Source organism: Neodiprion pinetum, chromosome 6, assembly GCF_021155775.2.
Source record: "Neodiprion pinetum isolate iyNeoPine1 chromosome 6, iyNeoPine1.2, whole genome shotgun sequence".
NCBI classification, from domain to species: domain Eukaryota; kingdom Metazoa; phylum Arthropoda; class Insecta; order Hymenoptera; family Diprionidae; genus Neodiprion; species Neodiprion pinetum.
In genome coordinates this window covers 22,834,015-22,857,084 of record NC_060237.1, presented here as the reverse complement: position 1 = coordinate 22,857,084, position 23,070 = coordinate 22,834,015, and the positions used below count along the sequence as shown (strand labels likewise).

The window sequence follows — 23,070 nt, the reverse complement described above, 5'->3', positions numbered from 1 at the left end:
GCTGCAACTGAAACGACAGGGAAAATAAAATGTCAGCGGCACCGCTTTCCTTTCGCCTTTCGTCGAGTTTAAATTGCGTGTTAGATATATGTATAAGTGTGCATACAGGTATACGAGAATTGATTTCAAAAGTACCGGAGATTCAAAGCTTTTACTTTACAGTTTCGAGAATGCGGGAAAGTTTTTCATTTATAATTTTTTCAATGAACCGACCGTGTGGTGAAAATTACCACTCTTTGACAGGCGGCTAACTCAAGCAGAGCACGCGCTGCTTTATCGTTTAAAATTTTCTTCCAAGCCCCCGTAGTTAAGTATGAAATTCAAAAATTATTTGCGCCCGGGCTTTTGTGCGTTCGATTGGTGGATATATTTTCAACGACACCCAGCTGAGCGTCGCTGCATTATACGCAGAATCGATCGTTGCCCGTTCAATCATTTTTGACGGGTTTGTCGATGAGTTAATCCCGCGTCCTTTGCCGGCACAAGACCTGAATAAATAGGTTTAATCAAGCGCTCGGATAGCGTTCCATAGTCGTGGCTCGTAAGCTATTTTTCTCGCAGACCCTGCAGCTTGTGCTGTGCTTTTCTGTTCTATCGAATCTTATACGTCTATGTCTCACTGAAACTGTGACGATGAAATTCGTGTTTATTTTTATAGCGTTGGCTGCAGTCTTCGGCCAATTTCTGTCCGTCTTTTCTTGTATAATTTCTTTGAAACCGGACAACGCGGTCTGCCTTTCGACTAACAAGCTGTACTATAGAAAGGGCGGTAAATATCGGGAGCGATTGGAAAAGTAGAATCGTGCGAAGTTCTTATCCTCCTGCTGCTCGGGGTACTCTAGAGATTCCAGGTAGACAGGTGCTTTTGGGTACCATAAGTCGCGTCCAATGGTCGGGGTTTTCTCCCGCCAAGGATTCACGTAGAGCCTTAACTGTTATTGGCGCGTTTCCACTTCCCGCTTGACACTTTCCACATCCCGTTTCTCGCTCTAGCTTAAATTGCTCCGCGACCTTCTTCTGGGCAGCATCTATATCTACGGGTTTGCAGGGTGATCACGATATCAGGAACACCAAATTTCCATGATTAAGTCCTTCCTTCGTTCAATCATTTTCCATTGATACTCTGCCTCCGTATAATACGGTCATAGAATATTTGAAAATAGTCAATTTCAAAAAAAAATTCCAGAAACTCGTTTTCAATGAAATCACAGGTACAATCCCCTCTTCGTGTTATAGAAGTTATTAGGATTCACGTTCTTAGTTAGTATTTCACTGAAAAGTCTACGAATGCGTTGTTGACGGAAAACAGGCTGGACAGTTTCTTTGTTTATTTATTTATTCTTTTTTTTTTTGTTCTGAAGCCGCGTTTCATTGCCTGGATTGCGAGTAGAGAGCTGGATTAGCGGGAAACGGGAAGTTGGGGGGATGGATTCGGTCCGTCGGTAATCCCCAAAACTGGGTTTTACCACGTAACGGAATGGAGCTTAGACCGAAAGTGGAAAAGTAGGCAGGACGTAAAAGTGTAAGTATACCTTGATGAACCATTCGTCGACAAACCTTTGACGATCTCCAACCGCAATGGACTCGAGTCTCGTATTACATCGCCCAAATTACTCTCGGCAAGCGGAGTAATGTTTCAAAGGTGATCACACCCTCCCTAATGCCTGCATTCAGACGCAAAACCTGATAGCGAAAATTTTCCCACCGACGTTTCCACTTTCGCTGGTCCGCTCTTTCTCCTTTATTCTCGCTTTCCCTTCATCGGTAACAATTACACCCTACAGCTGATCCTTTTTTCAACCCACATGTATACTTACACGGCGTACCTGCTTCTCGGGTAAAACTTGATTACTATCATCACAGCAAGCGCTGATCAAGTCTGCAGAGCTTCGTTTGAAACAAAATGCAGTCTGGAAACTTTCAGGCTTCATTTATCGACTTCACTGCCTTCCGTGATTCGCAAAATTTTGACGGATAAACGTCAGTTTAGAAATGCAATGATACAGAAATACTTCAGAATTTTTTCTCCACGCGGAACGCGTCAATTTAGTATAAATTAATCGATGCAAATTATCTGTCGATGACGATAACTCAAAATTAAAAACGTCATTATGGTATCAAAAAGGGTGAAATACGCTCTGGCCCATCTCTCACGGAGGCAGCATATGGCCATGCTTGCTAGACCGGCGTGGAGACGTCTGAATAAAACTGACATTCATTATATTGTAAGGTGAAATTGAAATTTTCAGATACATCGCTCAATTTCACACATTTTCCTTCGTGTTCAGGCAGACCCGTATTCCGTGCATCGTTCAGCCCTGAAATGTCACCCCTCAAAGAGACTCAGAATCATGTCGCAGCCAAGAGTAGTCAACAAAAAATTCGACCCCACGTAAATTATTTACGTTCAAATTTCCTATTGCACCTACGTCTACGTTCGTTGACTATTTATTCGGGTTCACGATGCGCGCAGTTATTCAACAAAAGTATTTAATCGATGTTTCAGGAAGCTCGGGTCCAGCTATCCAAAAATCCATCCGAAAACTTTGAATGCAAAGCCTAGCAAGCGAATTGTCGAGATGTCACTGCCTAAGAAAAGGTATCGTTGATAAATGTCCAGGAACATGCAACGTTCGTCGGTGTAAGTGAAACTTTAATCGGTGATGATGTTTAACAGAATGCTGCTGATAACGAGGAAACAGTTCTTTGAAAACAAAACAGTGGTACGGAATATCGACTCGATCCTCAAGGCGATCACCAAGACGCGTTACTTCAAGTACAGAATCCTCTGTCTTGCGGCGGAGCAGCGAATGATGGCAAAAGCGTAAGCACGAAATTCGCCGTGTATCTGACGTGGGTGAGAATCATTGAAAATTTGTTTCTCAAGGGCGAAGCTCCGTAAGCGGCTTCACAAGGCTCTTTCGAAGCCCGAGGATTGGGCAAAGCACAAGCAAACATTAGAGCGGATTGCAGTGCCAAAAGTTGTTCCTGAACCCTGGACACCCGTAAGTATTGACACCCCGAATGATTTCTGGTCCCGTTTTATCCGGTTCCTTGTTCCTTTTTCCTTCCTCGTTAATTAACGAAGCTTCGATTAATTTCTCTCCTGTCAGGTCGCTCAGCTTTTCCTTTCGTCATCCTCACCCTCTTTCTTTTAGTCGTCCTCTTCCTCCTCCTCCTCCTCCTCCTCCTTCTTCTTCTCCTCATCACCCCGCCATAACACACATGCAATATCCCGTCACGCCGCAGACATTTCTATCCCTGTCACCAGGATACTGTTTTCTTTTAGATTATCTCGAGGTTGATCCAAATTTCATTTCTCTACGTCACGCAATGTGCTTTTCCCTTGCGGGTCTCGAGTCGCGAAGCGGCCGAGTCCTACCTTCGGGATGTTTTACTATAATGGAAAAATAAATACTTACTCAACAGTTTGCCCGTACAGATTGTGACATACATCATGTCGCGTGCGAAACGCGTCATGGGGTATGCGTACAGGTTTGCATGCTGTGACAACTAATTACTTTTTCCAATCATCCGCGTGAAGGATCGCGGTGAGAAAAAGAGCATCGAAGAAATGAAGGATAGGCTGGATATCCTGGCCCAGCCGGTGGTCAAGGATTCAGGGGCGAAGCTGAATCCCTTCTCGGTCAAGCCTGGCGCGTTGAAATACCAGGCAAGCGAACGCATCAAGGAAATAGCGGTTCGCAAGATAACCAAAGACGCGTATCCCCCGAAAGATCCAACCGCCGTTTCTCCGGCCGCCATTAGGGCAGTTCGTGAGTATCGACTGATTCTGCGAGATTCGCGTATGAAACGGAATTGAAAATTGTCTCCTTGGTCCCTTTTCACAGCCACACCGAGGATCCTGATTCTCGCAAAACCAGCCGCTAGGCCTCCGGGACGCGAGACGGATTTGAAGGAAGACGCTTTCAGCGTCGTGCCAAGGGCGCTCAAGGCCAAGTGTACGGCACGAACGAAAATACTTGCCAAGCCCAAGTCGTACGGCAATTCCACATAAAGTGACCGGAGATGAAACGCCGGCACGTTTCGAACGGATCGACGCGACGTACGCATCCCTCGACCGCAGGACCCTCCGTTTCTTCATTCGCCTCGCAATCAGTCCTGATGTCTCCTTTTGTGTCATACATGCGATATATCTCGTTCGTATAAGTTTTGCAACTACCGTCAAACCGTAAACCTTTCATTAATCATAAGAGAGACCGAGAAATTGTGGAAAGAGATGAAAAACCTGGAATATGATGAGCAATGTACTCTTGTCATGCCTCGCTGCCCACTCCGCGACATCGTCTCGACTCGCCGCAGTACTTAAATATTCCTGGGCTTATTTATTTATTTAGCCTATGAAGAGAGAAAGCTTTCGTTCTTCCCTTCGCGCTTGTTCGTCATCGGTTGGCTCCAAGGTAGGAGAAAATTGTTCGCTTACGTTACATAAATAACATCGCCTTCACGGGATTACGGTGAAAATTTAATAATATTGAGAGCTTACTTCCCGCAAGCTGACGGCGAGCTTACGGCAATAGGTATATAAGGTGCCTTGCTTACCTGTAACTGGAAAATGGAAAATTCACCATGACAGACGACATGTACATACATACCTTCCGCCTAGCTTCGCTCCATCCTTTGTCTACAAATTTTCCTCCTATGGTCACATTTTCCGCCTCACCTACGTGGACGAGACAGTAGAAAAGTAACATTTGGCTCACAGTGACCGAGCTTTGCAAACTGATACTGCACGGTTGATTTCGTAGGTGAACGATGCATCTTTTTTCCCGCGAAGCATTGTTATTAGATATAGTGATTCGCTTCACGATTTTTCATAAGATTGTACGGTTTCAAAAAAGAATTGAATTTTTCCAGATATTTCCCCATAGGTAATATGAGACATCGTGAAGCAGTCTCGTTATATTCCTTTGTCATGGTAGAAATTGACGATTGAAAGATACCTGATTAGAAATTCAATCTTTCTTCCTGTTTATCTCATAGACGTATATTTCTCCGTATAAAGAAGAAACGGGAGAGAGAGAAAGAAACGTGGGACAAGGAAGAAACAAAAATTATCAAATGATTCAATTATTTCTACCAGGAAAGAGAATTAGGCAAAGGTATGTATGTATAACTCCGTCTGGTACATCCTTGCATCCTGACTGCCTGTATCCTGTAAAACAGCTCTATTTTACGTGATATAATATATACTAGTCTTTTTTTCTCCACCTTTTATTTTAACTTTTTTCAATACATAATCTCATACATTCATTTATGGGTTTTCCATAAAAGTTGAATTATATGTACCCGCCGCCGCGTTTTAATCCGCACAATTATCTTATACATAATAATTCTTTATTATCAAAGTTGCACAGAGAATTTACATTTCCTCCTTGCCGTTGCGGCGACCACCTGGAACCTGCATGATTCGATGCTAAACTGAAGAAAAACAAGTAAGAAAAGAACTCGATAAAGTTGCTAGCGGAGAACCTAGAAGGAGGAACGTGAGCGCAGATGAGATTTGAATTTTTCTGTGAGCTGGCTTGCTCACCTGCCTTTTCACTTGAACGTCTGTTCATTGTAATGTTTTAAATATCGTCAGTTACCAAATAACCTTGCAATACCTACTAATTAAAATTCAAACCTTATACCTCACACAAAGGGCAATTATGAATGGAAAAAATGCGATTTTCAGCCTGCTCAGAAACGAGCAGCTGGTAGAAAGGAACCAACGTAACCGTTTAGTTGGCTTCAGTAGCTCTGAGAGAATAGAGTTTCCGTAAAATACTAGTGAAAGTTAAAGTTCAGTAATTAATTACCGTTTAAATGATCAACTAGTGCCCAACAAACTCGGTATGACGTATCGCGTGGAGATATTGAAATCGTTAAGTCAAAGCATTGCTCACATTCATTTTTATTGATAATGATGCTTCGATAATTAAAAATAACGTCGCACAACTGAATTGATTAAAAGTAATACTATCGCCACGCTATTGCAGCGACAGCACAGCAAAGCAGTTCGAATAATCCTTCGTGTGTTCTTCTCGCTGTCTACTGGATTGAAAGGTTTTAATGGGATAGTATCTCTTGTGAACGAGAAACGAAAACAAGTGTCAATATAAATCTGCAACTCGGCTCAGTAGTCCGAAAACTGCTTCGAAAACTTGGTTTACTTTACTAATTGACGCCAGAAATTTTCAATGCGAGTAATCCCTTAATATCATCAATGCTTTACGTTAACAGTGTTTTAAATTATTAGTAGCTGGAGTTCCACGTGTCGTAGATACTTGCGAGTGATTCAACCGATCCAAAAATACAAGATAAAATCAGAGCTGTTATAAAGACAACTAGTTAGTGAACCTTTTTTTCATTTCTTTTTTTTCAGAAATGATCAAACGAGAACTTTACTGATGGGACGGAGTGAATCGTAAGCTTGTCGAAACAATCACTGATGATGATTTAGCCAGCATTGCACTCACCCAGCTTTTTGTAATACGCTTCTATTGAAATTATACCGATTACAGAACAGCGTCACGTGACGTAAAACTGAGTCCGTGGCCGATGCTGTCGCATAAAAAATCCCAAGGTACAAATACGATCTTGGTGTAGGGGCGACAGGTGTCAATTAGAGCCAAAAGCAGCAGTCCAATGCATCTACAGAAGAAGCTGCACCTCCACGAAGAATCGCGTGCACTAGATTCATTCGGCTCCGAGTAGAATCTAGACTCCAAAGAGAATGCAACCCATTTTCGAAAATCTTTAGCATCGTAACAATAGTACAAAACACGTGTTTTACAAACGCGTGAACCTCGCCGTGAATGTCATTTAATACAAATTCAAACAAGAACCGCGGAGTTCATTTCAAAGAAATACGGAAAATGCCGGAGACCCGGATTCAGACACAATTTCAATTTCACGCATGTCTGTGAAATCTTCAACAATCTTGAAGAAATTTATATCGACGTTTTTTTTTCATTTCTATTCACAGCTATAGAACGTAAATGTGAAATCCCGGAATTAATTGACGACCATTTACGTTTGATGTGTACGGAATATGTGAATCGGGGGTATAAATTTCAAGCTATAATGACAAAAAGTTAAATTGAATCTTCTTAATTCTAAAATGGTGTATAATTGGGCGTGGTGCAAAGAATCGGTGAAGTGAAATTCACCTTTTTGGTCCTGTTTGTTCTCCGGAACTACAAATCATGGCTGTAGAGCTGTGGGAATGTTTTTTGACATCGAATTTCTTCGTCATCGTGCATACCTATCTATAAGGTACTGTATGCGTGTACGCGGGAGAATTAATATGAACTTCTGGGTCCGCAGACGTTTCCTGCACAGTTGGCCTCACACCGTACGGCTACTCTCATATTTCCCATTAAATTTTGTATCGTATTATGTACGGAATACCGAAGCGTAAACCGTCGTGTACGACGAATTTCGCCTCAGACGCGCGCGGTTGTTCGAAGGTCGGCATTTGTTGCGTGATGAAGGAATCAGGGGGCTGGGTTATAAATTGATATTTACGAGCCGAGAGCGTTTATTCGGGGGAATAGATATCACGAGTCATTTTTTACTCCGTTATACACATAGAACACCCTGCGTCTATCCAAATCGCGGCCGAAGTTTGAGGGAACGAAATTGTTTAAGATATTGTCAGAAACACCGTGCCTGACGTCAGTCCATTGATAAATCAACCGAGCAAAGTTTCCAACGGTTTGACGTCTGTGGTTAGGGGATTTTGGCTTTGCCTCCGTACTACATCATAAACCCTCCTCGGTGCGTTGATCATTGGCTGTTGTTTCCACGATGTTTATCAACGATCGATAACGCTCGATCAGGAAATCCGATATACAGGCATGTCGCACCTACTCGAACCTCGAGCTTCTGATTTATTACACCCGGTCAGGTGGGTGAAACCGTGTGGTTCGATACCAGCGTTCCATTGACGGCTTTGCACCCCTTCGCGTTGATTTTCACGACCGTACCGAAAGCATCGAAGCAGCTGGTTTGAGAAAACAAAATCCCCTTCCGAAATAAGAATTCCGCCCATATGTGTACACATACATGTATAAAAGCGCAGTTGGGACGTCTGCAGTTCGAACCGAGTTCGTAAAGTTGGTAAACCGGTATAATAGGCGTTTGGTCCTGCTGGTGGGTCGAAGAGTTTCCGCTGTGTACAGCTATGTATCAGGCACAGCCACTGCATGCCGCTTGCACTCGAACTGACCGAGGGTAAGACGGGTATGGTTTCTTTTCAAATGGAACGATTCAATTAGAAGAATCCCGGAAGCTCGAATGAATGGGCGAATCCTCTATGGCAATGATAAGCGGGGCCGCAGGTGGAGGGGCATCGGTGAAATGACGCAGACTGTGGGGACAACGTACCATCCGGGGGTGGTGGAAACGTCGGTGATTCTGGTCACGTAAAAGCCTGGCTGTCACCGACTCGAACCAACTTGAAACCGGCAACAATGAGCGGGCGGTTCGACGCAACTTCTGCCAGAGTTGAAGCAGCAGTTTAGCTCTCGGACACCTTGCCGTCACGCCGAGCCGCCCCCTTATTGGTTATTGGAAAATGACGACCAATAATCCCGCAGCCACGGTTGTCCGTAGAGCTGGACAAACTGAAATTCACTACCAGCGTTGGGTTTGGTCTGCAAGGAACACAAACCAGATCACCGTGCGAATGAAAATCAAATAAGAAAGGGGTGTAAACCGGGTCGAATCGATGCATGCGAGAAAATGAAATCAGAGCTTGCACCACTGGAGAGGGTTGAACGGGAACGAATCGCGTACAGGGGAAAGGATTGCACAGATTGTAATTGCCTGACGCATTGTTTTATGTACGTGAGATCGCTCTTGACGCGGCATAATGATCCAATTACACCCTGGGAAGATAATTATCGCGGCAGATGGCGCTACGAAGCGTTCGTGATCAGTCAGCGGGGAAAGTCTAGCGTCGTCTTCTCCTTAATACACGAGCAACGCGGTGTTTTGGTCCTTTTACACGGATGAGGCACGGGGTGGCGATCAAAAGTGGAAGAGACGGCGGGACGTGGACTTTTACTCGCAAATAAAAGCTCCGCGTTGAACAAGCCTGTCGTCGTCCTGCAGCAGGACGAGTTCCTTTCAGCGATCCGACTAAAGTTCTCCGTTCTCGATTTCTGGTTATTCGAGTGCGGCTTTCCGTGCAGCCGGCAGCTTCTAATTTCCAGCGGGGTTTTGTCTGCATATTAATGACCGGATATCAAATGCCCTTCGGCCTGCACCCCCGCACCGCTTCCATTACCAGGGGCAATAACAGCACGTGTATTACACGTATCGAGTAAACTAGGTACGAATTGAAATACACGGAGAGAGCGAAGAGATTTTAATTTTAATTGAGTCGTTAACCTCGTACAGTATGCGTACCATTGCCGATAGTCGAGTAATAAATCAAAAAAGTATTACACCCCCATACTTAGCCTCGCGCACGTGTTTGATGTGTATTGATCGAGATGCAAGTAGACCACCTTCAGTGGCCGAGTGCCTGCAGAAATGGATTGATCGAATCTCGTATATACGTTTCAGTGAGATTAAGCTCAACCGCTGAAAGCGCGGTGCTGTATCGATCAACGGTAAAATCGAGGATAATTTCGAAGGTGGTATAGATAGTGCGATTTTTTCCTCACAGTTCGCTCCGTCGAAGTGGATCAACGTGCATTGAAACCACGATGTATAAACCTGCTAAATCCACTCGGGCAGCGACTCGTCTAGATACTCCTACATGCGGTTTATTGACTGACGTATTTCCTGATCGCGGTAAGTACCGGGATTTCCGTCACCGAGATTTACTCTCCGCTGTATCATGGAGGCCGTACATCGAGACGGAGGATAAGATCAAAGAGAGGAGAAGGTCGTACTCGATGTTCGCAGACGTAGATTTCCACTTTTCCAGTATCGGGTACACCACTACCTATGTAGGTACTTTGTTAGATCTCGATTCTTTACTTTCTCGTAAATTGTCACCGAGTGTGACGGCAACGTAATGCGAATCTTTTGTTGGACTTTGTGCGAAAGTATTAAAGAAAACGGGAACCGTGCCAAGCTTTTGTTGCTCTTGTCGACTGTTTATTAATGAGAGGAGCGGAATTTCGATGTCCGTCCTCGAACTTTGTCCAACTTTTTTTCTTCTTTTTTCTCACACCGTCGAAAGAAGATCAAATTTGAACTTTTCTTAGTCGAGATATTTGTTCGACAATATTCACGCTTGATGCGAGGGAAATATGCCACCGTACTCTTCAAATTTCAGATTAACGTTAAATAGAGGTTATAAATGAAGGATATCGTCGATTTGAACTCTGCACCATCATCCGTATGATGTAAATTTAGGCCAGCTGAAACACTTTGCTAAACTAAAATACATATAAGCGGAAAAATGAATTCGATCGAGGAAAACAAATGTATACCTACTGTGATATTTGAATATAATAAGGCTGAAATGAATATATTTCCACCCTTTTCAAAATTCAAATTTTTATTCTTCTTTAGAGAGATGGAGGGGCTCTCTCGTGAATCTTTTGGCATCTTCATGCCACATGCGCTTAACCAGTGATCGAAGAACCGTAAGCTGCTGCATCTTCGCGAAAAACCATTCAAGGTGAATCGAACCATGAGCGGCTGAGTTGCTGTGAAAAAATGTGCATTCTTATAACGTGAGTAGCTATATATTTATGTACTATGTATGGAAAGGAACCGGCCAGAGTCCGGTGTGGAAATGTGCAGAGGAGATTTCTCGAAGGCCGGGAGCAGAATACGAGTATGATGGGCCGTGTTTGTTGTCGACTCATGAAACAAATCATGAATAAAAGATGGCATGACGTGCCCGACGGTTGATAAAAAGAAAATAAATAAATAAAGAATGAGACGACACAAAAAATAGCTTGGAAAAAAGGATTGAAACAGGATCGCGTGGGAGACGTCGCAACGATCCTTCGATCACCAAGTTGAAAATCCCCTTGATTTCAACTCCGCTTTGCCCGATCGCGGCCATTATAGCTGACAATTCCCTTTCGCAAACACAATTGAGCTGGGACCTTCCACCTCAGCAAGCGTCGCTACGGTATGACCCCCTTGTGACCTCCGTACTCGACCTTCATTGTCCTCCAGTGGTCTCGCTGGACCGAACTTCGACGATCGTTTGTCCAGCTGCAGCCAATGCCAAATGCCGATTCTGCACTCGCGCGTGTTCGTCCGACTATACGTGCATTCCTTGCCAATCGATTTCCCCGTTCATCCGTTACAATCACGCATCGATGAACCAATTCGGTTCCATGTCGATCGGGAAATGACACATCAATTGGTATGTGTATAATCAAATAGTACGGAATTGATGTGTACATTTGATATCTTCCAAAAGGTGGTAATTGGTCTCGTTACGATCCAAGCAGATGCCTGAAAAATAAGTGCGATATTGATATATATCTATTGACGATGTGCGTCGACAAATTTGGCACTTGACACTTATTTTTATACCTTGTCAATGTTGATAGCTCTGAATACAGTACAATGCATTCGCACCAAAATTTCACCCTGAATAATTTCGGGCGGTTTTTTTTTTCTTTTTTACTTTTCGCCGTCGCGAATCATATCGCGGGTGAGCTGGGAGCGTGGGTTCTGCCCATTTCACGTTGGAATAGTGATTGACAGTGAGTGAAGCGAAAATTCCCGGATGGTAATACGGTGTTATGAAAAAAACATTCAAGAGGCCCAACGGAGTTGTTGAGATGTTTTCGAAACAAGGTAACTTGCTATATCTTGAGGGGCGTGCAAGTTCGCGATACATGTAAAATGTAAAATGTATACGCGTATTCGCGGGATCTCAATTTCCAATTTTACACACTGCTATGCTCTCAAGCCGCTGTGAATTTTCAGTCAAATTGACGTACTGAAAATATTAAAAACGGATATGTCGTAACAGATGATTGCTGTACCTGTGATATACGATTTCAAAAATATTGTCAATAACGGTTCTGCGCTATTAAGAATTTTCGAAGACTCGAGACTGTGTGAAAAAGTTTATTACGATACTGCAACATCACAAATATATGTCATCTTTTAAAAAACACATTTTCAAATATCTCCCTTGCGCTTGCTGTCTTTATTTGTACAATGGTTGCTTTCACTATAGCCGAGTGCATCGCGTTCTCCACTCTAATACTGTGACGTCAACGTGCCGGCTGCAATGCGCGTCAAGTAGAAGCAATATTCTAAATCCAGAGATTATAACGGCTGCTCCGTCATCACCGACGAGAAATGACCGCGTTGTAAATACACGTACCGTGCCTGGAATACGTCGTATCGTATTTACAGCATTTTCTGTGTATAAGTGATTCTTCCAGCGTTAGCTTGGTGACAGAAAAAGGATACGAATCGGAAAAAAAAAATTCGTTTCGGTACAATAACCGTAATTTTCGTCTCCTTTTTTTCATCTTCTAGTCGTCGGCGTTACGGGGACCGAACCACTGCTAAAGGCCACCTTTGTCCCTCGGATACTCTCAATACTTTTAGTACCAATAACACTTTGATACCTCTACCCTACAACCTCGGCCCTCTTACATTTTTGTTTTGTCTTTTTTCTCCCATCCAGGCCATCTTCACCCGCGGATTGCGCGCCCTGTCGACGCGGGTCGTACGAGCGGGTCCTTTGGAAAATTCAACCTCGGCCCTGACCCGTGAAATCATTATGCCATCACGTGGAATGCGTATATTTTTCATTCGGATTCCAATTTTGTATTTCAAACTGTTTCGATAATTTTTTGATTTCGTTAAAGTGTGGTCGAGCAACTATGAAGACATTAGCATCAAGCCCTGGATCAGTTCTTTCTGCGTTATTGCAACGCTGTGCCCCTGTGAATGCAAATATCTGCTCTAAAGGGCCGCGCAGCGAATTGTTCTGAAGAACTGGTGCCTAGGACGTTACGGGGCGCAGGGAATTTCGCGTTCGATGTTGTCCTCGTAAATTTTATGGAGACGTGGGCACCGCCCAAGGCAAACACTTTTATTTATCGGGGATTCGTAGGAACACGAGCATCGTCCCTACAACCGGGACTCGGTCCCGCGATCGTGGCTGTGGGCGTTGTTTACACACCGCATATCCTTTGCAAAGATATCTTATTGCGACGCAACAATCCCTGCGAAGCGTTGCATCCAAAGTAGGAACGGCGATGTGTCAAGGGCAAACAAGGTTTGAGAGGGAGAGGAAATTCGCAAGCGAATGAAAACAAGAGCACCGCATATCTCGTCGTGAGGTGCCGTTGTTTTACAAATCATTCCGAAGTTATAATAGGTGCTATCGAGAAATCTCATCCTCTGGGAAAACGAATAACCTCGTGATATTTGATACGCTTTCAATTAACCGAACCGCGGACAAGATTTTACAAATTTTGGATGTACAGGGTACTGTTATTATTATGAGATTGGCTGCTCCGAAGATTAAAGGCAGTTTCGGACCGACAGAAAAAGTGGAAGAGAATAGAGTCCGGGGTGATCCTGGCTAATGCAGATCTATCGGCCGCCCTGTCAAGCTCAAATTTCAATCTACCACCTAGTTACTCCGAAACCGTCGGTACGGCAATTTATCTTTATTTCCAGAAAGTTCCTGGATTCAACCCTTATGTTTTCTCATTGCTATACCTGCTTCCAAGGGGAGTCTCACCTCGTCTTAGAACAGCCAACTTGATAAGAACGTTGACTGAGGTTGATTCATCCCTTGGCGCGAATAGCCGGCAACCTAGCCATCCAAACTGATACTCCTCAGGCGATGTCATCGACATATTTTTTACGGTGACTTATACACTACCTTGATATCTCTCCCTGATCTTATTCTTTTCTGAATCACAAAAGAAAGGTCGAGGCGATTGGGTTGAAGGAGGAAATTACGAGATTGCAGGATTCGGCGGGGAGGATGAGAGATAGGCTATGGATATAAGCCAGGACGGAGAGGGATTTGACGCGTAAGCAATGTTTGAAGGAATCACTGGGAATCAGTATTCGACGGTGAGGAGTCGAGGAGTTGAGCCAGAGCCTTCCGGATCCTTCCGGATTCCACGGTTCTACGACTCCGAAAGTTCTACGCTCAGGATGAAAATTATCCATCACCGACACGCTGGTCTTTCAGCGCTCCCTCGGTCCCAATTCCCCTGATCTTCAAGTCCCTTTATCTATCGGTATATTCCCATCTGGCTCCGCGGACGGTCCCTGAAAGTTGGAGTTTTTGAAATTGGCATAGTTGCCGCAAGGTGAATTTCACGCACTCCAAAAGACCCTGTTTACAAAGCCACCCGACGATATTCTCAAGGCCGAAACGCGCTACGTGACGTGGCGAACGGCGTTCGGACATTAGACGAGCACGGGGTCTGATAGAAAACGATTCGTCACCGAGACGGCCGAATGGGTTAATATAGTCTCGATTCGGTGCGAAACTGTGAGTCGATTCGAACGCTCAACGAATCTTAATTTCCCCAACGTAGGTGGGTGAGAAGGAGCTTTCGTCCCTGGCGTAACCATCAATTTCGAGAGGCAGTCAGAGGGGGAAGTGGCGGTGGGCGAAGGTGGAGATGTAGGCATAGGCGCCGATTGTGATTTGTAGAAACACGCGGGCAGCCGGTCTGCTTCTGTTTTACTGACGGAGCTTAACCGCCCCCTTCTCGCCCTCAACCCTCAACCCCTTGAACCGGGACGATTTACAGCTATCTGATCTCCTCCGTCGTCGACTCTTATTTACGGGCCAACAAATCCAACCATTCCGCTGCTTAGATAATTTCTTATTTATTTCAAGAACTTGCGCTGAGATGTCCCTTGAATTTCCTCCCCTCTCCAGTATATATGTATACATGTATATACTGCTCTTCTCACTGCGGAGATTCTTTTTTTTTTTAGTCCTCTTCTTTTCCCTCGATTCTCTAAAGATGTTCCATCCAAGAGCGTCGGGTGATAAGGCTGCGTCGAGGGATTTCGTTTTATTGAAGTACTTCAAATCAGTGAATTTGTGTTGGGATCATCTGCTTCGGAATATTCATCGGACATGTTTTTTATACTCTCTGAAATTCCCTCGCTAAGTACGAATTACGAATTACATCTTTTACGAACGAGAAACGGTCGGTGATCAATATATTTATTCCGTTGTCGGTGGTACCTACAGCTGCGTATGTTTCTAATTGATATTCGGGGTGATTTGTCGAAACATGTTGGATAATTATAGGAAAATAATAATTTTTCCGAAAGTAATGTAAAATATATTATCTCGAAACAAATTATTTTTCATCTATAATGCACTTAGTCTCACAATTAGGAACTTGTTTTGAGTAAAAGAATATGAAAAATCACTGGGAAGATATTACCACGAGTAGGTATAAACGAGTCGGGTGCCAATATAATTACCTTCCGTACTCCAGACAAGAAATTTAATTACAAGGCAGCTAGATCAGAACGACGGGGTGATCCAATTAAAATGGGGGAAAAAGGAAAAGAGAGAATAATGTAAAAACTAAACCGGTGTGGGGGAGGGGGTGAAAAAAGACATAAGGAGAAAGAAGAAAAAACTGAGTGAGGGATATTCGGAAGCATCTAAATTCCTGACAGGCGCGAGACTTGATTTTCAATAACGTGACGTCTGTGTAATTTATATGTAAATGAGTATCAGAACATTGATTTTACGTCGAATGTGACTGGTAGAGTTGACGACGTAGCTGACCTGGCATACAATCCATGTCAGCCACCCTTTGCGCAACCTGTTTCCTGTCCTCATCATAGAACTGTCCTCTCTGCAGCCCCCCTACCTCGGTCCATCGAAACTGGGGGATGATTTTTTGCACCCTTTTGTTCCCCGACAATATTGAAAGAGAGACACAAAAAGAAAGGCGAAACAGCAAAACGAAATTTGAAAAAAGATATGCACCGAATCCTGCGTTCCATCAAGCGTGAGAATTTTTTCATGCGATGCATCACTGGCTTCTGTTTTCTGCTTTACGGGTTGCATTATATACACATACGCGACATTCATGACCAAGGCATATGCGTACAATAGTTGTAATTTGGAAAATGGCAAATTTTCTCTGCAATACTATTAACGTTCGTCTCGCTTAGCATGTAAGAATCATGAGCAGCTGGTTAATAGCTAGATGTGTATAATATAAAAAGAATAATGCATCGCTGAGCAATTTATATTGTATATATACGCAGTATACATATTTGGCTCCATTGTCGCGTGAGTGATTTATTGCGAATAAATTTTCCACACACGTTATTGGCAGAACACACTCACATACAGGGTGGGGAAAAAGTATGGAAACCCCTAGAAATGCTAAAGTAAAAAAAATAACCAAGGTTGAATCTTAGGTAATTTTTAACAAAGGATTCAATGGTGACCAAAGATATCACCTTGAACTATATCTTAAAGATAATTTTGAGATCAGCTCAGAATTTTTTAACGTAAGCCCCCATTTTTGGTGCCAGAATCGGAAAGTGCGGAAAATTCCACGTTCAAATTGTGTTAAGGTCTCGGGTCAACGTGACCTTTACGGGTCAAATACAGGTCATAAGTATGCTTGATAACAATAATGTGGAAAATTTCGAGGATCCGCATCTCACGCAAGATGTTTCACACAAAACTTTTGAAAGCTAATCAGATCGTCCTAACCATACCCGACAAATGTTGTGTGAACTATCTTGCGTGAGATGCGGATCCTTGAAATTTTCCACATTATTGTTATCAAGCATACTTTTAACCTTTATGTAACCCGTAGAGGTCACATTGACCCAATACCTTAACACGTATTTGAAGGTAAAATTTCCCGCTTTTTCCGATGCTGGGATTAAAAACCAGGGTTCCCATTTGGAAAATCAAAGTTGACCTCAAAATGACCTTGAAGATGTGGTTCAAGATCAAATCTAAGGTCATCATTGAATCCCTTGTTTAAAATTACCAAAGACCTAACCTTGGTAATTTTTTTGTTTCACTGAACTTCGCCAGATTTCTAAGGGTTTTCATACTTTTTCCCCAACCTGAATGACCGGGCGCCATGCATTAACTATCAAGCAAGCCTGAGGTACGGGACGTGTGTATTATCGTCGAGTAATCAGTCCACCTCTCAAGCGGTCAATAAGGGCAATTTATACGCATACGTCGTATATACTCAGCGGTAACTATCGAAAAATCAGCCCCACGTCACTTTAGAATGACGGCCATTAACGGTGATGCTTAAGTAGCAATTATCGTAATGATGTGAAACTTTTTTCGCACATTCGTATCCTCCTCCCACTTTCCCTGCTGCCAGCTCTTCTTTTCTCTGCGCAAAATTTTACCGGCGAAAAACGCCGAGTCCCTTCATCGTAGTTTGCAGATACCAATTTCCACTGCCTTGGCTTGGCCAAAAGGTACTCGACTTGCATCTCGCGGTCAGAACCAGCGAGGGATCTGTGAAAGGTACGAGTGGATGGGACAGGATGGCTGCAGGAGGCGCAGATGGTGGAGTGGGTGAGACGCGCGATGTCGCGAAGGCAGGGAAAGATAAATGAGGACGCGTCATTATCTGATAAAGCAGAAGCATTAGAGGCGGGGGATCTTTTCTCCCCTCATCACCACCCCCGCCTCCTTTTCTCCTTCCAGAACAGCTCTTCCATTCTCTTCTCTTCTCTTCTCTTCTCTACTCTCCTCTCCATTCTTCTCTTCTCCTCTCCTTTTCTCGTCTCTTCTATTCTGCCGGCAAAGCTCTTGGGCGAAAGCTGGAGGAGGACCTGCACGGTGCCGTTGCCCTCTCGCCGCGATTTAGTGCCGTATCAATCATACACCCAAAGCACGGTGCTGAGTTATTTCTGCAGGACGTCGAACCTACACATTTAAGAGAGCGTCGCGGTGAAAGTCGGTGCTCCTCCACACAATCGCAGCGAAATCTCAACCGGGTCCCGTTTAATGGTACCAATATTTACCAATCTCCACCCTACCTCCCCTCCAATTTTCATGAAAATCTAATCAAAGTTATCATCGAATTATATTTCGTCCTACCCTCCCTGCGTGGGACGAGTTAAGCTTGCAGAACCCGACGAGCCACCACCCTTGGGGATGAAATCCGTGTGCACAGAGGAGGATGCGAACGGCTGCCTGTGGGATCTCGTTGGTGTGATGAAAAACTCACGGATATAGGGGAAGGGGGGCATGTTTTTCAACCGTATTTACCGATCAATCAAAGGTTTTGGGTATTACGTATGAAAGTACGAATTTTTTTTGTTCCTTTTTTTTTGTACCGCAGCGCTTTCACTCGTTGTGTGTCCACAAAGTCAAGGAGATATGATGAAATTTCTTCTCTTTGGCAAGAGGGGTGGGGGGGGGGGGGGGGGGGGGGAGTGAAGGAGAAACCTCGTGCACCGAAACTCGACTTTGCCCTACGAACGAGGACCGCGTGGCGTGGCGGAACCACATGAAGAGCGAAAGGGAGAAAGATGAGAAGATCCCCCGCGGGAGGAGTTGGAGGTGAAATTGACGTGGAGAGAGTCGACGAGCTTGCGAGATTGAGCGCTTCTCGGCGCTCAAAGCAGGCAAAGCAAGAAACCAGCCTTCTGGAAGAATGTTCAAAAGCACCAACCGTCGCTAATCTTCTGAAATCTTCTGAAATCTTCTTATAACGTATATACCGCGTTTTTCCTCGCTACTCTGGGTCTTCGCGAGGTACGTATAGGTATATAACAGTCACCGTATTATTCAAATTTAATTGAAACTGTGTTGCGAAGGATGAAAGCGATCCGCAAACCATATTCGATATCGCTTCAGCCGAAAAGATCGTTGCAGCCTTTCTACTTCGCGCAATCGCGGATGAAATATCGGGATAATTCATCCGGCGTCGAATTTCTATAAGCTCGCCATTGTAACACCCTGGAATTATAAGTGAGGATTTTTTAAATTCCGGTAAACACCTTTTACGATATTCATGATTGTTACATCCGTGCTTTATTCTTTTTTCGGTTGATAAACCGCGATGTGGAACGACGAAGAAGCTCGATCAGTATTCGCATAATTTCGAGTCCGTTTACACAGTGATTTGTGTGGTTTTGCATTTGATTTAGTAAATTTGGTGAATTCATTTATCTCCCAAGTGACTGGCGGTATGTTGTGTATGTACCTTTTAACTAAAAACATTTATGGGGGCTTTCCAATTTGCAAACTGCTGAAGGGACCGAGTATAAAGTACCGCAGCGGTCCCTCGTGAAAAATAGCGTGACTTTAATCAACTGACAAACAAATCATACCAACCACAGATCTTGCGATGTACGTATAGTAAGAAAAACTTTAAGGGAGCCAACCGGCATCGGCAAAGCATTAGATAGGTACTGATTTCCGTGTATATATACATATATACGTATAAGCGAACATTTCTCGCCAATAATGCTTCTTTACGGTTATTGGAAGTGAGTATTCACATTATACACACTCACGGTTTTGCGGATATTGCACAAATCAGAGATATAAGTTTTTCCCACTGAATTAAGCATGAGGAAAATCTCGTGAAATGATTCGAAACTTGGTCGTGGCGTTTCGACACGTGCTGCACCTCCGGAAAGTAAAGTTCACCGTCGCCTTTGGGTTTCTGCGGTTTTCGCGATCAGAGAAGGGGAGGCGCTTGTCCTCGATTCATTGATCGGCCGCAATTTTTTACACGTAATAGGTAAATTTGTTTTTCCCTCGGCACTTCCGCCTCCCCCCTCTCTCTCTCTCGCCCCCTCCGTATTTGCTTCTTCATTTATTCTCACAAAAAAGTTCTTCGGGGTGCTTGAAATGTGACGAAGATGTGAAAAGGTTTGCGTATGCGCACTCCTACTTCATACACACGTACCTGTAGGTCACGCCGTTCGAACATCATATTTTAGAAACTTTCAAAGGTTTCAGATCACGTAGGTACCCAACAGAGATCGAACGTTCCGAACGATGTATAAAATAACTTTTCATCCCTGTGACTAACCCGAGCATGCACAACGGTCCGTACTCGTATTTACGTACATCGCCTGCATCCATTCGTCACACCGCATGTCATAGATGAAGATTTGATCGGTCAAGTAGATATCTTGATCCGTTACCGGTTCGATCGTATAAAAAAAACGAACAAGGCGAGTAGAAAGACGGAAGGGAGATAACGCGGTTAGAAATTGCGGAAGTTAAGTGAAATAGAGACCGAGCCGCGATATTATGTATACAGACGGGCAGCACTTAACTCACAAATAGCGCGACCGCAGCTGTGCGCATGACGTTCGGAGGGCGGTAAAGGGCGAAGAGGGTGCGTATATATTTTATACATATACGTAACACGTATACCTATAGAACGAATAACTGGCTTTTAACAAAGTACCACGAGTCACAGTGAATCTCTGAAATGGAGCTTTTTTTCTACGTAGCCCCGGAATGAGGTCCATATTTCAGTCGTTCCCTGTATACTGGCTGCTTCGTTAGCCACTCCGTCGGTTTGTCCTTCCCATCTCGTGCGCAAACCGTGCACCACCACCACCACCGTTATATTCACTGCGATATTTCTTTCGCTTGTTTTGGTTCCGAGGGTTGGACGTTCGCGAATATGGGCCAGGCGTGTCGCCTGGGAAAGAGAGAGAGAGAGAGAGAGAGAATGAGAGATTTGTTAATGGGATAGAGCCAAAACGCGTCACATGAATGCGGTGCAGGGCAATTCAGCCGCGCACACGTTATAGATTCTTGCACCGATCGTGATATCTATCGGAGCAACGCGATTTCTGAACCTTCTTATTTCTCTGGTGTCCACCAATTACGGCGTGAATTCGAAATGAATTTGATTAAACCAGATTTAAAGGAACTCGAAGTCAGCGTCAACCTCTCATTACATATTGGATTAATGCTCGTTCTTCCCCACAGTAACGATTCATAGCCAAGTCGTGTGAAATTCAATTTTCCCAAAATTACGTTATGGTCAATTGACCGTTCTGAATTAGTGTCTCAGAAGCGAAGCACCTGCCATGATGTGCAGAAAATGTTTGCGGGGTGCAATGTAACTTTTGTCGATAGTTTACCGCCGCAAGGCCACATCGTTATCTCGGAGCTTCCGCGGAGTTGTTCGCCTATCAATAGGTGGGCGAAGTTGGCTCTGTTCGCTGATAATAATCACTCGACGCTGTGAACAACGAGCAGATCTGTACCGTTCGTGTTCGATACGCGCGGTAAAGGAGAGCCCGGATATTATTCGACGGAAACAAACTGGTCTTTCGGGCCACCAGATCCAGGTTACTGCTCCTCTGCAAGCGAGGTTGGCGAGTCGAAATTTAGTAGCTTTTCGTTAACTTAAATACAAGAAAGTCGATTATTGATAATATACAATATTTATGTAATCCCTTTCTCAGTTTTGTCAGTGATGAATGTAATTGTTGCTGTTTTTTGAATTGAAATCGATGTCAGAGAAATTTGAAAAAAAATTAATATACACTGGTATGACGGTAATGAACTAGCTTATTGTTGGTGGGATTGTAGAGAAGAGTTTTCTTGACGAAATGAGCCATCGTGAAACGATATCGAACGAGGCAATTGAATTTTTTCAACCATTTCAAAATGATGCAATATCACAAATCGATCTCAAGGCTTTCTATAAGTTTAAATTTTACTGTTTTTAGTTTTCTCTCTTGCATTTATGAGAAAATGTTCGTAATTTACGAATACGTGAATTTTTTTAATCCTCTGCAATGTGTAATACCTATATCGTAACGGAATAAACGAAAAAGTATCGTTTCTTGACTCATCAACCTTCTTGTAAAACGGATATTAAATTTGGATAAGTGTCTTGCCTGCCGACTCGGTAGATAAAAACATTTTTCCCCAGCTCTGTCAAAGTGGCGAAATTTTCACGATTCATTATCTCAATGGAATATAACGACGAAGAAATAAAAATTTCAAACGTGTCCCGAAAACTTTAAATCGCTCGACTATTATGCCACCTTGGCTGGTTATGGTTATATACCAGCCACTCTGCGGTGGTTGAGGTTTTTACGATTGGCGGGAGGCACCTGGGTGTAGATGGGCGGTGATAACTTTCTCGATAAATCATCGCTGGCAAAAGTTTCCAACTAATAAATATTAATTCGAGACTCTTACTTTTTCTTGCTTAATCGATCGACGACGTTTACTGCGAGCCAACTTCCTCCCGGGCAGCCAGCCGCTCCCGATGAAATCGCGAAATTTCTATACCTGGCAGGTCGCTGCTCGCGGTGAAAGGTGCAGGCAATTAGCTGCAACCGAGTAACGGACGCTTTTACATTGATTGAATGTTCCTAATAAATGTCGGAATTATCCGCCTACTATCCACTGCAGTGGCCGATTCTAATTGCGATGATTTAAATGCTGCCAATTGGCGTGAAACGTTTCCGTGCATTGATTAGCGGATAGCCTTGGATAACAGTTTCATTTAGGATTTCTGCTCATTGTGAATAGCCGCGTGGATCAATACATTTTATGCACACCGTATCAGGATTTATGTTTATTTTAACTGTGTATTCTACGGTTCTCGTGTGTTGTGTTGATTTTTCTTTTTCACTTCTCGTTGTACGCTTCACTGTTTGCGTTAGATTTCCCCGTATACTGGACACAAAATCGGATTTTGCTAGAACAAACCTTTCTTCCAGGTATTTCAACCAATTTCATTCCACGTATATATGTGTATACAAGAATTGTGTACTCAGATCTCGATTCGATGTCACCTCAAAATTCATTTGCTGTTTAAATACCAAAGATGTCGATCGTGAAAAAATTTACTTCGCCAAAAAATGTGATGCCGGTCAGATTTTTCGTGTTTCTTCAGCTTCAAATCCCATTCCGGGTTCATCGAATGGTCAAGCCTCCGACAGATACCAAATCCAATATAATTTAATATAAATTTTTCTTCCCCCCGAAAAAATATTACACCACTTTTGGGATTGGCTCGTTCAATCAATTGAAATCTACTCCAAGGTCTCTCCCAAGCCTGAAAACACCGGCAGACGCGATATTATGATGGATGAGCCGTTCGATTTCGCGTGCAGTCT

The 23,070-nt window shown here is 43.6% G+C and overlaps 1 protein-coding gene across 2 annotated transcripts in view; it reads left to right on the top strand.

The window, feature by feature from the left end:
* The window catches only part of Theg (Testicular haploid expressed gene), a 36,189-nt gene extending 30,978 nt beyond the window's left edge, over positions 1-5,211 (top strand). For both annotated transcript variants that reach the window (XM_046633328.1, XM_046633327.1), the window contains 5 exons: positions 2,507-2,599; positions 2,678-2,824; positions 2,888-3,005; positions 3,545-3,776; positions 3,852-5,211. In XM_046633328.1, coding sequence (XP_046489284.1) covers positions 2,580-2,599; positions 2,678-2,824; positions 2,888-3,005; positions 3,545-3,776; positions 3,852-4,018 — 684 coding nt within the window. In that variant the 5' untranslated portion in view covers positions 2,507-2,579 and the 3' untranslated portion in view covers positions 4,019-5,211. The remainder of the gene's footprint in view (positions 1-2,506; positions 2,600-2,677; positions 2,825-2,887; positions 3,006-3,544; positions 3,777-3,851) is intronic.
* Positions 5,212-23,070: the final 17,859 nt, after the last annotated feature.